At 47.6% G+C, this 14,775-nt stretch overlaps 1 protein-coding gene across 2 annotated transcripts in view; it reads left to right on the top strand.

Moving 5' to 3' along the window:
* Positions 1 to 14,775, top strand: part of Map1b (microtubule-associated protein 1B) — a 95,139-nt gene that overhangs the window by 73,253 nt on the left and 7,111 nt on the right. For both annotated transcript variants that reach the window (NM_008634.2, XM_006517548.3), the window contains 2 exons: positions 1,576 to 1,716; positions 7,649 to 14,138. In NM_008634.2, the coding sequence (NP_032660.2) occupies positions 1,576 to 1,716; positions 7,649 to 14,138 (6,631 nt within the window). The remainder of the gene's footprint in view (positions 1 to 1,575; positions 1,717 to 7,648; positions 14,139 to 14,775) is intronic.

The following is a 14,775-nucleotide window of genomic DNA, read 5'->3' as shown; positions in this document are numbered from 1 at the left end:
TGTCTTCTGCCGGTGTCTTAGCAACTCTGACTATTCAGGTTTTCAAATTGGGATGTAATTCATGAACCATAGACTCATTCACTGAAAGTGTGTAGTTTTGTGGGTGTTTTTTTTTTAAGAATTATTATAAAAATGAGCAGTTTAACTCCAAAACATGCCTGTCACTCCCCAAAATTTCCTAAACCCATTAGCAGTTATCCCACTGCCCCTTAGCTTCTGACAATCCCTATTTTCTCTCTCCAGATTTTTTCCTGTCTTAGACATTTCATACAAATGGCATCATACAACATGTGGCCTCTTTTGTGGAGCTTAACTTAGCTTAGTGGCGTCATGATCTAGTCCAAGTGTAGCACGTTGGTCCCGCACTCCTTTCGACCATTGTGTGGCATCCTTTTGTAGACATCTGATAACTCATTTCTTAGTTTCTGCCACTTTCGTTGCTTTCGGTTTGGGGCTATCGTAATCGGGCCTGTTTTGACCTACTTCTGCGTGCAAAAGCTCTGACAATCCAATTAGGCATGAAGTCACAGAAAACCCAGGGGCACTTTCTGTCACCCAGAAGCCGGAGGGCTAGTATGTACCCAGGTAGACTGCCTAGCTGTGAAACAGGAGTTTTGTTTTGTTTTTTGTTTTTTGGTTGTTTTTTGTTTGTTTAAAAGCTTTTGTTGGAAGTATCAAGCTACTTTGTGGGCCACATGAGCCTGAGACAACTGCTTAGGTATGCATGCTTTTCTATGAGTGTGGCCTGTGGGGTTCATGGGCAGGGGTCATGGCCTGTTTAGTTTTGAATTTTCCCTGGTGCAGAACATGATGCAGGGCACGTAGTGTGTGCTAAACATTCATGAACTGAATTCAGAACCTTGGTTCAGAGGGTAGTGCTCCCGCAGAGGACAACTGGCCCCCCTCCCCCACCTCCCTGCCAGCAAAGGTTCTTTTGCGTAAGTTATTTTCAATTCAGTTTCTCAGATCGCCACTCAAGGGTCGCCTTTTCTTCTGTCCCCTGTCCCGTCAAGCTTCTTGATGCAAACGCTGCAGTCTGCATTTGTCATGGTGTGCTTGCTCTGGAAGGACTGCAAGAAAGGAATCCTGGGTAGGAACTTGAGGCCTGCTTGGAAACATGTCTTTTCTGAAGCTAGCTGGGTGACCTGGATTGGCATAGCCACAAGTCTCACCTGGCCTCATAGGCTGCAGGCTGCAGGCTGCTAGTAGATTCTTTATAACAGCTGTGGAACAAATGCTTGCCAGCTGTGAAGACCACTTTGAAAAGAGGAGGAGACTCAGGGAGAAAGTCAATAATACCCTGCTGTTTTGGGTTGAAGTAAAACTCTCAACACGGGATTCACTGGCACACTAATAACCACGATGATTAATTTTAGGAATAACTTACAGGCAGGGCTCTGTCCAGCACTCCCTGCCCCCACTCTCAGCTGAAGTAATTAGACACTCGGAATGAACGCGTTTGGTTGGCAGTAAGCTTCAGGCACAGTCATAGTGCCTGGGACTTGGGGGCGGGGAAGGGGACAGCTCGCTCTTACTCCGCACCCTCCCTTACTCTGTGCCTTCGCTGTGTTTCAGGTGCGTTTGATGATCACTGACGCTGCCCGCCATAAACTGCTGGTGCTCACCGGACAGTGCTTTGAGAACACTGGCGAGCTCATCCTGCAGTCTGGCTCTTTCTCCTTCCAGAACTTCATAGAGATTTTCACAGATCAAGAGGTGGGTTCCGGGCATCGTGTCTGGGCTATTGCTTGGATGTGTGGGGGAAGGTAGTAGGAGGGGCCTCTTTGAAATAAGCAAAACTATGGCCCAAAATTGCTTAGGCCTGGGATTGATCACTATTACGATCGATGGATGAGTGCAACCTCGGCCATTGTGCTGGAGGAGACGTCGGTGGGCACTGTGAGTGCATTTGGAATGGTCGTCATTAACGGATGGCAGAAGTGCTAGCGACACTAGAACCGACCGAACTCCAGGAGAAACACAGCTTTCCTGCTTTCTCAGAGATTTTTCCACAGATCTCTTGGACTTCAGCAGGATGAGAAGCTGGGGTGGGGTCCGGCCGGAGTGGACTGAGAGATGCACTTCCGGGAGCTACTGCAGTCAGAGCTGTCTCCCTGAGATGGCAGGCTTGGTGTGTCGTGTACTGGGAAGGACCATGTGTCTCCCAGCCTTCAGTCGTCCTCAGCCCCACGCTTCACAGAGAGGTCTCATGGCTTGGCCTCTCACAAACTGTCCGGCTTCATTCGGTTTCACCTAGAGGCCTTAGGAAAACCCTGGAGAGATGACACACCAGTTTTCCCTCTCCGCACGGAGACATAGGTCAGGGAGACAGCATGGAAGTGTGAAAAGGGACATTTCTATTCAGTGTGTGGAGCCCCAGTTTGTTCAGAGGGTGTGAGGTCATCTATATCTGGAGGCACATAGCACCAGCTCACCAGAGTGAGAAAGATCCCTGGCTGGCAAGTGGCTCCTTGCTCGGAGGCCTCTGTGCACACTCACAGCTAGCCTGTCTTCCCACTTTAAGGTGGAAGCTTTGCCTGTGTCTTTCTCTAGAGCTGGGCTTCCTCCACCCCCAGGGCTAAGCCAAATGCCCTGCTGTATCACAGCCACATTGCTCAATTGCCCTGAAATGCCAGGGAAAGAGCTATGATTTACCCTGGTGGGACTGCTGGGAAACTGTTGAATAGTCAATCAAATACCAGTTATTTTTCAAAATCTGTTCTTAGATCATGTGCTATAACAGGTACTTGGGCTTTTGTCTGGCATTCCAGATGTCAGCATCTTGTCCAAGGGATGGGATTGAGTTGTAGTGGCCAATCTCATGTAGGGTGGTTAAGTGATACAGCTGGTAAGATCAGCTCAGCCCTCAGCCTTTGGTTCATTTGCATGCACGTGGGTGCTTTCCCGAACTCCTGTACAGTTCTGTAGCTCCTTTGCCAAATAAAGGAAATGTGTAAGAAAAAGCATTTTCTCATTGCCAAGACTTTACACAAGGAGGTATCCATATGCCATTCATCTGGGCCCTAAGTAATCCCCTCTCTGAGAATGAAGAATGGTTTTATGAAGTTGCCACTTAAATCACTTTTTAAAGACCTAGCAATGGAATTTTTGTACAGTGGGCTGTGCGTGTGCCCAACTTTACCATTAATTACGAAGAAAAAGAAAGCCTTATCTAAAGACTTCAAGTTCTGTAGAAGGGACAGCGTCTCCAGGTTTGTAATCATAAATGTGGGTTCTGAGTGGCTTACACATTATTACATCCAGCAGCCACCACCGATGCCATGGACAGTCATATTCTCCTCTCCTACCCCACCTTCTCCAGAGGAAGCCATGCTCAGTGCACGTGAAAGGCTCGCCACAGTTTTAATAGACTAGATCAGGGTGGTGGGGTGGTGGGGTGGCAGGAAGTGGGGAAGGTAGAATTCGTGGCTACCCCCTGCCAAACCGAGGAACTCAGCCTATATTTCTTTTACCTAAATATTGAAGAAAGGTTGCTACAGCTAAAGTAGATTGAAAATTACTAGACTAGGGGCTGGAGAGGTGGTGCAGTGGTTAAGAGAACCAGCTACTCGTCCAGAGACCCGGGTTTGATTCCCAGCACCACCATGGCAGTTCACAACTTTCTGTGACTCCAGTGTCAGGGGACCCCACAACTTCTTCTTGCCTCCAAGGGCACTGGATCCATGTACTATACAGACATACACGCGGGCACAGTTAATAAAAATGTTTAAAAATCAGTAGAGTAGACCGATGGATACTCAGGTTTGGAGCTGTGGTTACCCGGAAGGTTTGCAGAATGACTCATTTGAGGTCATTTGCTGTTCAGTCTTGTTCCCTTTGTCCAACCCTTGAAACAAAACATAACATTAGAAAAGCAAACATTTCTGAGACCGTTTTCCAACCTTTCCATGGAAAAGGCTTTTCTTTCTGTTGCATTATATCTTCAAGAAGGGACTTTAACCCTGAGTTCACCTATAGCATCATTCCCACCCATAGCCTAGAGTATCTTCTGTTTTCTTCTTAGTTATCTATAAAATGCAAAGGCCCTGTGTGTTCCCTGTCACAGTAGGTATTGGGGGGTATCCAAGCTTTCAGAACTTGCCATTCTTCGACACCTTGGAATTATCAAACAGGTGGATATTCGAACCTAGAGCTAAGAGACTTTGAGCTGGTGAGAGATACCCATTTGTAATCCATTTGCATAGTATGGTTATTTAGAGCCTAGAAGATAGATGCTTTACTCTAGAGAGAAAGCATTAAGAAAAACTCTAGAGGTTAAAGTCAAAGAGAAGGGTCCAGCAAGTAGGACTTGTTTCTGGAGTTTTGTTTGCTTAATCTGGTTTCTCTAAAATGTCACAATTTGGGTGGGAGATGATTATAGCTCAATGGTAGAATACTTGCCTGGAATTCCCAAGACCCTGAGTTTGACAACCAGCATCAACACACATGCATGTACACACACATACACACATACACACACATGCACACATGCACACGCGCGCGCACACACACACACACACACACACAGAGAGAGAGAGAGAGAGAGAGAGAGAGAGAGAGAGAGAGAACTAAATGGAAACAAATAAATACAACTTGTTAGACCTGCCCTAACCTAGGCCCTGTTTTCCAGAAATCATCTGACCAGATTAGTGTCACCAGAGTCAGCAACTTGAGCAGTTCTCAGTCCAGTTAATAAATAAGTCTAATTTTCTCAGAGCATGATTAGGTGTCAGTGGAGAAGAAATACGGGCCTTGAGGCATTCTTCAAATTAACATAATATGGAGAAAAATAATAAACCTTTTAAGTATGGTACTTCAGTAGAGGACCAAGCCAGTAAGGGACCTTGAAGTTTAAGCTTCTTTGGCTTCATATAAATCCATTTGATTGTCAACTAAAATCCCCAAGGTTTCCCATGGATATTGTTAAGCTGCATCTTCCAAGCCCATCCTTATCTGCTGGCTGCTGGCCCTTACATTTATCCCTTTAGAATGCCTCCCTGTTGACAGTTGCCTTGCCATTATGCCCTAAGTCCAAAGCTTTCCTAAACACCTTAGCTCTACCGTCCCACACTCCCTTACTCCTCTCGTTTTGAAGCTGTGCACAGCTTTGATGAGCGCGTCTGTTCCATTTTCATCCCAGTCAATCGATACTCAACAGCAGAGGAATGAACTTGGAGCAGCCTACCGCAGATCTTCCTCCTGTTTGACACTAAGGAACACCACTGCTTATAATTCCACGTAATACTGCTTATCACACAGTTCCAAGATCCTGTTACATGTCTTGCCAAAGCCCAGAGACACACTGTCTATAGTATTTCCTCTTTAGCTAAGCAGGTCATTCAATCAAAAAAAGAAAACGTAGTTAGAAGTTCGTGGTTTAGAAATTATCATTTGTTTTGCAATATCTTCAGTAAAGCCATTTATTCCTGTATCTTCCTTCCTCTTTCCGTGTGTCTGCGTTTAATCAGGAAAGGTAATGAGCAAAAGAGACAATCATATCCCAAAGCAGTATTACGCCCACTCATGTCCATCATCCATCTGTGAAGAACCATGATAACCGGCTCTGTCTGATAAGCATCGGCAGGCACTTGTCCCAGCTGCAGGAAGACAGCATGTATTGAACTGACCAAATTTAATGCAATGTAACCTAGTGTACTGCATCTGGTTATACACTGGGGAAACAAAGATACCGAAACTTTCATTGTAATAGGGCTTGCTGTGTGGCTGCTGTTGCCAATGAACATGGCTTCCCAGTTCATTTGGAAGCAGCCCCAGTTTCAAAGAACTAGTCCTCAGGTCCTTACTACTGCCAGCATTGCCAAAGCCCTAGTGGTCTCACCATTCACTGCAGAGGTGTGGATTGAGCACCACCATGGAGTGGGTATCTTAAGATACCTGTTGCCCTTGACTCCTGTCCTCATCCTGATATTTATCCTACAGGCCTGGAGCTGCACTATGGGAAAACACAGGGGCTGTGGTTCTCTTGGGTAGCCCCAAGGATGTTGTGATATCTCTCCTATCTCCTGACCTATCCCATCTGCCTCCTTAATGGGCTCTCTCCAGCTCTTGTCTTTGTCCTTCTCTCTTGTTGTGTACAGCAGGCTGATGTTTTTTTCCAGAGTGATTAGATTTTCCCTGTCTGGAGAGGGACTTGTCCAGCTGTGCTGGAGGCTTGCTTTTCTGGTCTCCTTAAACTGTAGCATTCTATGCTCCATGCTCCCTGGCTTCCTCAGAATTCTTTGAGTCATTTTCTGCATTTCATAGGAACTCTCTGAAGACAGGAAGAGGTAGAAAGTAGGATAATATTTCTCAAATCATCTTACTTTCTCCTTGAACTAGGTGACTATATATTTCATATTAAAAAGCTAATGGAGCCGGGCAGTGGTGGTGCACGCCTTTAATCCCAGCACTTGGGAGGCAGAGGCAGGAGGATTTCTGAGTTCCAGGCCAACCTGGTCTAAAGAGTGAATTCCAGGAAAGCCAGGGCTACACAGAGAAACCCTGTCTCGAAAAAACAAAACAAACAAAGAAACAAACAAACAAACAAAAATAATAAATAAATAAATTTTTAAAATATTAAAAAGCTAATGGTTAGGAGCTGAAAAGATGGCTCAAGAACTGGATGCTCTTCCAGAGGAGGAGGAGGGTTCTGTTCACAGCACCCACTTGATGGTCCACAACCATCCTGACACCCTTTTCTGTCCTTCATAAGCACCATATGTGTGCTGCACAAACAGGCAAAACACTCATACACATAAAACAACATAAATAAATCTAGAAATATCATTTTAAGTCAGTGACTGAATAATCCCAGATGCATCCGGCTACACTGGACCTTCAGTTTGCTTCAGCTCAGCTAGACTGGATCTCAGAGATTAAAAGGAACTGAACTTAGTTTTCAATTTTTTTGCTGTGAAAGACTTGGCAGTTTCGATTATCCTTGATACCCCCCCCCTCAAAAAATGCACAGCATGGATAGTTCTCATATGCTCTGTGTGAAAGTTAGGAATGAGAGAGCCCTTGCCATGTTGAGATTGTGGTGAGGAGGGTCTATGTCAATTGTTGGACAAGAAATCATACTTTACCCACGGTAAAGTGATGGATAGCTTCTCTCCTGGGATTGTCTAGTAGTTTTTAAAGGCCATCTTAGCATGACAAACACCCAGAGTCAATATTCAAGTTATTTTATAACTGCTGTGATATAAACACCAGTCACCCAGATGGTCCCCAGGTTTGGAACTGGAACAGGGTTCTGGGACAAGAACATACAGGGAGAGGATCTTAGAGCAGAGACCCTGAGGTAGCAGAGAATACAAATGGGGACTCAGAACAGAGGCTGTCTACCTTCAAGTTTATCGATATTTTAGTCAGGGCCATGGCCAAGTAATGGTCAGGTTTTTGTTTGTTTTTGTTTTTTGTTTGTTTTTTGAAGACTGGATTTCTCTGTGTAGACCTGGCTGTCCTAGAACTTGCTTTGTAGACCAGGCTGGCCTCAAACTCAGAAAAAACCACTGGCATTTGCCTCCCAAGTGCTGGGGCCAAGTCCTACGTAAAGTCAGTGATCCTATAATAACTAGCAATGATGGAGATGATAAGCCAGGGGTGACATCACTGACACTTTCCCCCCTTTCTCTGTTTGCAAACCCAGATTGGTGAGCTCCTAAGCACCACCCACCCTGCCAACAAAGCCAGCCTCACCCTCTTCTGTCCCGAGGAGGGAGACTGGAAGAACTCCAACCTTGACAGACACAATCTCCAAGACTTCATCAACATTAAGCTCAACTCAGCTTCTATCTTGCCAGAAATGGAGGGACTTTCTGAGTTCACCGAGTATCTCTCAGAGTCTGTAGAAGTCCCCTCTCCCTTTGACATCCTGGAACCCCCAACCTCGGGCGGCTTTCTGAAGCTCTCCAAGCCTTGCTGTTACATTTTCCCAGGGGGCCGTGGGGACTCGGCCCTGTTTGCAGTGAACGGATTCAACATGCTCATCAACGGAGGATCAGAGAGAAAGTCTTGCTTCTGGAAGCTCATCCGGCACTTGGACCGTGTGGACTCCATCCTGCTCACCCACATTGGGGATGACAATTTGCCTGGGATCAATAGCATGCTGCAGCGCAAGATTGCAGAGCTGGAAGAGGAGCGGTCCCAGGGGTCCACCAGCAACAGTGACTGGATGAAAAACCTCATCTCCCCTGACCTGGGGGTTGTGTTTCTCAACGTACCTGAAAACCTGAAAGACCCAGAACCCAACATCAAGATGAAGAGAAGCATAGAAGAAGCATGCTTCACTCTCCAGTACTTAAACAAACTGTCCATGAAACCAGAGCCTCTATTTAGAAGTGTAGGCAATACCATTGAGCCTGTCATCCTGTTCCAGAAGATGGGAGTGGGCAAGCTTGAGATGTACGTGCTTAACCCAGTCAAAAGCAGCAAGGAAATGCAGTATTTTATGCAACAGTGGACTGGCACCAACAAAGACAAGGCCGAACTAATCCTGCCCAATGGTCAAGAAGTAGACATCCCGATTTCCTACTTAACCTCAGTCTCATCTTTGATTGTGTGGCATCCGGCCAACCCCGCTGAGAAAATCATTCGGGTTCTGTTTCCCGGAAACAGTACCCAGTACAACATCCTAGAAGGACTGGAGAAACTCAAACATCTAGATTTCCTAAAGCAGCCACTGGCCACCCAAAAAGATCTCACTGGCCAGGTGCCCACCCCCCCAGTGAAACAGGTCAAACTGAAACAGCGGGCTGACAGCCGAGAGAGTCTGAAGCCAGCCACGAAACCAGTTGCCAGTAAATCTGTGAGGAAGGAGTCCAAGGAGGAAACCCCTGAAGTCACAAAGACTAGTCAAGTGGAGAAAACACCCAAAGTTGAAAGCAAAGAGAAAGTGTTAGTGAAAAAAGACAAGCCTGTAAAGACAGAAAGTAAACCTTCAGTGACAGAAAAGGAGGTGTCCAGCAAGGAAGAGCAGTCCCCAGTGAAAGCCGAGGTCGCTGAGAAGCAAGCCACTGAGAGCAAACCCAAAGTCACCAAGGACAAAGTGGTAAAAAAGGAAATAAAGACAAAACTCGAGGAAAAGAAAGAGGAGAAGCCCAAGAAAGAAGTGGTTAAGAAGGAAGACAAAACACCCCTCAAGAAAGACGAGAAGCCAAGAAAGGAAGAGGTGAAGAAGGAGATCAAGAAAGAAATCAAAAAAGAAGAGAGAAAGGAGCTGAAGAAAGAGGTGAAGAAGGAAACACCCCTGAAGGATGCCAAGAAGGAGGTGAAGAAAGAGGAGAAGAAAGAAGTTAAAAAGGAAGAGAAGGAACCCAAAAAGGAAATCAAGAAGATCTCCAAGGACATAAAGAAATCAACTCCTCTGTCAGACACAAAGAAGCCATCTGCGTTAAAACCAAAAGTAGCGAAGAAAGAAGAGTCCACTAAGAAGGAGCCTCTTGCTGCTGGGAAACTCAAGGACAAGGGGAAAGTCAAAGTCATTAAAAAGGAAGGCAAGACCACAGAAGCAGCTGCCACAGCTGTTGGCACTGCTGCCACCACAGCTGCCGTGGTGGCTGCAGCTGGAATAGCGGCCAGTGGTCCTGTCAAAGAACTGGAAGCTGAGAGGTCCCTTATGTCCTCCCCTGAGGATCTAACCAAGGACTTTGAGGAGCTAAAGGCTGAGGAGATTGATGTGGCCAAGGACATCAAGCCTCAGCTGGAGCTCATTGAAGATGAAGAGAAACTGAAGGAAACCCAGCCGGGAGAAGCCTACGTCATCCAGAAAGAGACGGAAGTCAGCAAAGGTTCCGCTGAGTCACCCGATGAGGGAATCACCACCACCGAGGGGGAGGGCGAGTGTGAGCAAACCCCTGAGGAGCTGGAGCCAGTTGAGAAGCAGGGCGTGGATGACATTGAGAAGTTTGAAGATGAAGGAGCTGGTTTTGAAGAATCCTCAGAGACCGGAGACTACGAAGAGAAGGCGGAAACTGAGGAGGCTGAGGAACCGGAAGAGGACGGGGAAGACAATGCGAGCGGGAGTGCCTCTAAGCACAGCCCCACAGAAGATGACGAAAGCGCAAAGGCTGAGGCGGACGTGCACCTCAAGGAGAAGAGGGAGTCTGTGGTCAGTGGTGACGACCGGGCGGAAGAAGACATGGATGATGTGCTTGAGAAAGGAGAAGCTGAACAGTCTGAGGAAGAGGGCGAAGAGGAGGACAAAGCAGAGGATGCCAGAGAGGAAGGCTATGAGCCCGACAAAACTGAGGCTGAGGATTATGTGATGGCCGTGGCTGACAAGGCGGCTGAGGCTGGAGTCACAGAGGAGCAGTACGGATACCTGGGCACGTCGGCCAAGCAACCTGGAATCCAGTCTCCTAGCCGAGAACCTGCATCTTCAATTCATGATGAGACCCTACCTGGAGGCTCTGAGAGCGAGGCCACTGCTTCGGATGAGGAGAATCGGGAAGACCAGCCTGAGGAATTCACTGCTACCTCTGGATATACTCAGTCTACCATTGAGATATCTAGTGAGCCTACGCCAATGGATGAGATGTCTACTCCTCGTGATGTGATGAGCGACGAGACCAACAACGAGGAGACAGAGTCCCCATCTCAGGAGTTCGTAAACATTACCAAATATGAGTCCTCGCTGTATTCTCAGGAGTACTCCAAACCTGCTGTTGCATCATTCAATGGATTGTCAGAAGGGTCAAAAACAGACGCCACTGATGGTAAGGATTACAACGCTTCCGCCTCCACCATATCACCACCTTCGTCCATGGAAGAAGACAAATTCAGCAAGTCTGCTCTTCGTGATGCTTACTGCTCAGAAGAGAAAGAGTTGAAAGCCAGTGCCGAGTTAGACATCAAAGATGTTTCAGATGAGAGACTTAGCCCAGCCAAGAGTCCATCCCTGAGTCCTTCTCCGCCATCCCCCATAGAGAAGACTCCCCTGGGTGAACGTAGCGTGAATTTCTCTCTGACACCCAATGAGATTAAAGTGTCAGCAGAGGGAGAAGCAAGGTCAGTGTCCCCTGGAGTGACCCAGGCAGTAGTTGAAGAACATTGTGCCAGTCCTGAGGAGAAGACCCTGGAAGTAGTGTCGCCATCCCAGTCTGTGACAGGCAGTGCTGGCCACACACCTTACTACCAATCTCCCACCGATGAGAAGTCCAGTCACCTACCCACAGAAGTCACTGAAAAGCCACAGGCAGTTCCAGTGAGCTTTGAATTCAGTGAGGCCAAAGATGAGAACGAGAGAGCGTCCCTAAGCCCCATGGATGAGCCTGTGCCTGACTCAGAGTCTCCTGTGGAGAAGGTTCTGTCTCCTTTACGCAGTCCTCCCCTTCTTGGATCTGAGTCCCCATATGAAGACTTCCTGAGTGCTGATAGCAAGGTTCTTGGCAGACGTTCCGAAAGCCCCTTTGAAGGGAAGAATGGAAAGCAGGGCTTCCCAGACAGAGAAAGCCCAGTTTCTGACCTGACTTCCACTGGTCTTTACCAAGACAAACAGGAAGAGAAAAGCACGGGCTTCATACCCATAAAGGAAGACTTTGGTCCAGAAAAGAAAACCAGTGATGTTGAAACCATGAGTTCTCAATCAGCTCTAGCTTTGGATGAAAGGAAATTGGGAGGAGATGTATCTCCAACACAAATAGACGTCAGTCAGTTTGGCTCTTTCAAAGAAGACACCAAGATGTCCATTTCAGAAGGCACTGTTTCAGACAAGTCAGCCACACCTGTGGATGAGGGTGTGGCAGAAGACACCTACTCCCACATGGAGGGTGTGGCCTCCGTCTCTACTGCCTCTGTGGCTACAAGTTCGTTTCCAGAGCCAACCACAGATGACGTGTCTCCTTCTCTGCATGCCGAGGTGGGTTCTCCACATTCCACAGAAGTTGATGACTCCCTGTCCGTTTCTGTGGTGCAAACACCTACCACGTTCCAGGAAACAGAAATGTCTCCATCTAAAGAAGAGTGCCCAAGACCGATGTCAATTTCTCCTCCAGACTTCTCCCCCAAGACAGCCAAATCCAGGACACCAGTTCAAGATCACCGATCTGAACAGTCTTCTATGTCTATTGAGTTCGGCCAGGAATCCCCTGAGCATTCTCTTGCTATGGACTTTAGTCGGCAGTCTCCAGATCACCCTACTCTGGGTGCCAGTGTGCTTCATATCACTGAAAACGGGCCAACTGAAGTGGACTATAGTCCCTCTGATATCCAGGACTCTAGTTTGTCGCATAAGATCCCGCCAACGGAAGAGCCATCCTACACCCAGGATAATGATCTGTCTGAGCTCATCTCTGTGTCTCAGGTAGAGGCTTCCCCGTCCACCTCTTCAGCTCACACCCCTTCTCAGATAGCCTCTCCTCTTCAGGAAGACACTCTCTCTGATGTTGTTCCTCCCAGAGAGATGTCCTTATATGCCTCACTTGCGTCTGAAAAAGTGCAGAGCCTGGAAGGAGAGAAGCTCTCTCCGAAATCTGATATTTCTCCACTCACCCCACGAGAGTCCTCACCTTTATATTCACCTGGCTTTTCAGATTCTACCTCTGCAGCTAAAGAGACTGCAGCAGCTCACCAAGCCTCCTCTTCCCCACCAATAGATGCAGCAACAGCAGAGCCCTATGGCTTCCGCTCCTCAATGCTATTTGATACAATGCAACATCATCTGGCCTTGAATAGAGATTTGACTACATCTAGTGTGGAGAAAGACAGCGGAGGGAAGACACCCGGAGACTTTAACTATGCCTATCAAAAGCCTGAGAATGCCGCCGGATCTCCAGATGAAGAAGATTATGACTATGAATCTCAAGAGAAAACCATCCGGACCCACGACGTGGGTGGTTACTACTATGAGAAGACAGAGAGAACCATAAAATCCCCATGTGACAGTGGGTACTCCTATGAGACCATTGAGAAGACCATCAAGACCCCAGAAGATGGTGGCTACACCTGTGAAATTACCGAGAAAACCACTCGGACCCCAGAAGAGGGTGGCTATTCATATGAGATCAGCGAGAAGACGACACGGACCCCTGAAGTAAGCGGCTACACCTATGAAAAGACTGAGAGGTCCAGAAGGCTCCTGGATGACATTAGCAATGGCTATGATGACACTGAGGATGGCGGCCACACACTTGGCGACTGTAGCTACTCCTATGAAACCACTGAGAAAATTACCAGCTTTCCTGAGTCTGAAAGCTATTCCTACGAGACAAGTACAAAAACAACACGGAGTCCAGACACCTCTGCATACTGTTACGAGACCATGGAGAAGATCACCAAGACCCCACAGGCATCCACATACTCCTATGAGACCTCAGACCGATGCTACACTACGGAAAAGAAGTCCCCCTCAGAGGCACGCCAGGATGTTGATTTATGTCTGGTGTCCTCCTGTGAATTCAAGCATCCCAAGACGGAGCTCTCGCCTTCCTTCATTAATCCAAATCCTCTTGAGTGGTTTGCTGGTGAAGAGCCCACTGAAGAATCAGAGAAGCCCCTCACTCAGTCTGGAGGAGCCCCCCCACCTTCAGGAGGAAAACAACAGGGCAGGCAATGCGATGAAACGCCACCCACCTCAGTCAGTGAGTCAGCCCCATCCCAGACAGACTCTGATGTTCCCCCAGAGACGGAAGAGTGCCCCTCCATCACAGCCGACGCCAATATTGACTCTGAAGATGAGTCAGAAACTATCCCCACAGACAAAACCGTCACATACAAACACATGGACCCACCTCCAGCCCCCATGCAAGACCGAAGCCCTTCTCCTCGCCACCCCGACGTGTCCATGGTGGACCCAGACGCCTTGGCCGTTGATCAGAACCTAGGCAAGGCTCTGAAAAAAGACCTGAAGGAGAAGACCAAGACCAAGAAGCCAGGCACAAAGACCAAGTCCTCTTCACCTGTCAAAAAGGGTGATGGGAAGTCCAAGCCTTTAGCAGCTTCCCCCAAACCAGGAGCTTTGAAGGAATCCTCCGACAAGGTGTCCAGAGTGGCTTCTCCCAAGAAGAAAGAATCCGTGGAAAAAGCTACAAAGACCACCACCACTCCTGAGGTCAAAGCCACACGCGGAGAAGAGAAGGACAAGGAGACCAAGAACGCAGCTAACGCCTCTGCATCCAAATCAGCGAAGACCGCAACGGCAGGTAGGTGGGGTCACTTGAAAGCCTGCCCGCTTCTCTGTCTGTCCTTTTGCTGGGAAGACCAGAAATGGTGGACTGATGCTCTACCTTTCGTCCACCTTCCTCTTCTGCTTAAAGGTTCACCTCCTGGCCCAGTGTGGCTTAGAGAGAGCAAAGTGTGGTGGGATCCGTCTGGTGGGATTTCTGGGCTGATGTCATTCTGGACAGCAGCTGTAGGCCTGTTGCAAACCTTCAGAATTAAGGATGTGTGTCTCGGGCTGCTCAGGGAGGCTTCAGGCAGGCTGACCTTAAAAATCACATCAGGGTGACAGATCAGGAACTCCCAAAGGCGTATGGCAGACCAAAGGTTTCCCTGGCAAACCTGGAATTTTGTCTAAGCCCGATATTTATTTCTTCTGTAAAATTTAAAATGTAAAATTATAAAAATGTACACCTTTGGGGAAAAAATCCTAACATGTAGGCAATATATGTGCCCATTGAAACATCTGCCGTGTTTTCTTACCTGCTAGTAAACAATTTGATTCCAGTTGACCAATAAATATCGAGTAGAAAAAGAGGAAACCGTTAAAGTTGTTTCTCCTTTCTACCCACGGCCTTGCTAGCACAGTGATTTCTCAGGCCCGGAATTCCACTCAGCAGG

Source organism: Mus musculus, chromosome 13, assembly GCF_000001635.26.
Source record: "Mus musculus strain C57BL/6J chromosome 13, GRCm38.p6 C57BL/6J".
NCBI classification, from domain to species: Eukaryota; Metazoa; Chordata; class Mammalia; order Rodentia; family Muridae; genus Mus; species Mus musculus.
Note: the sequence above shows the minus strand (reverse complement) of the source record. Positions and strands in the feature narration are given on the sequence as shown.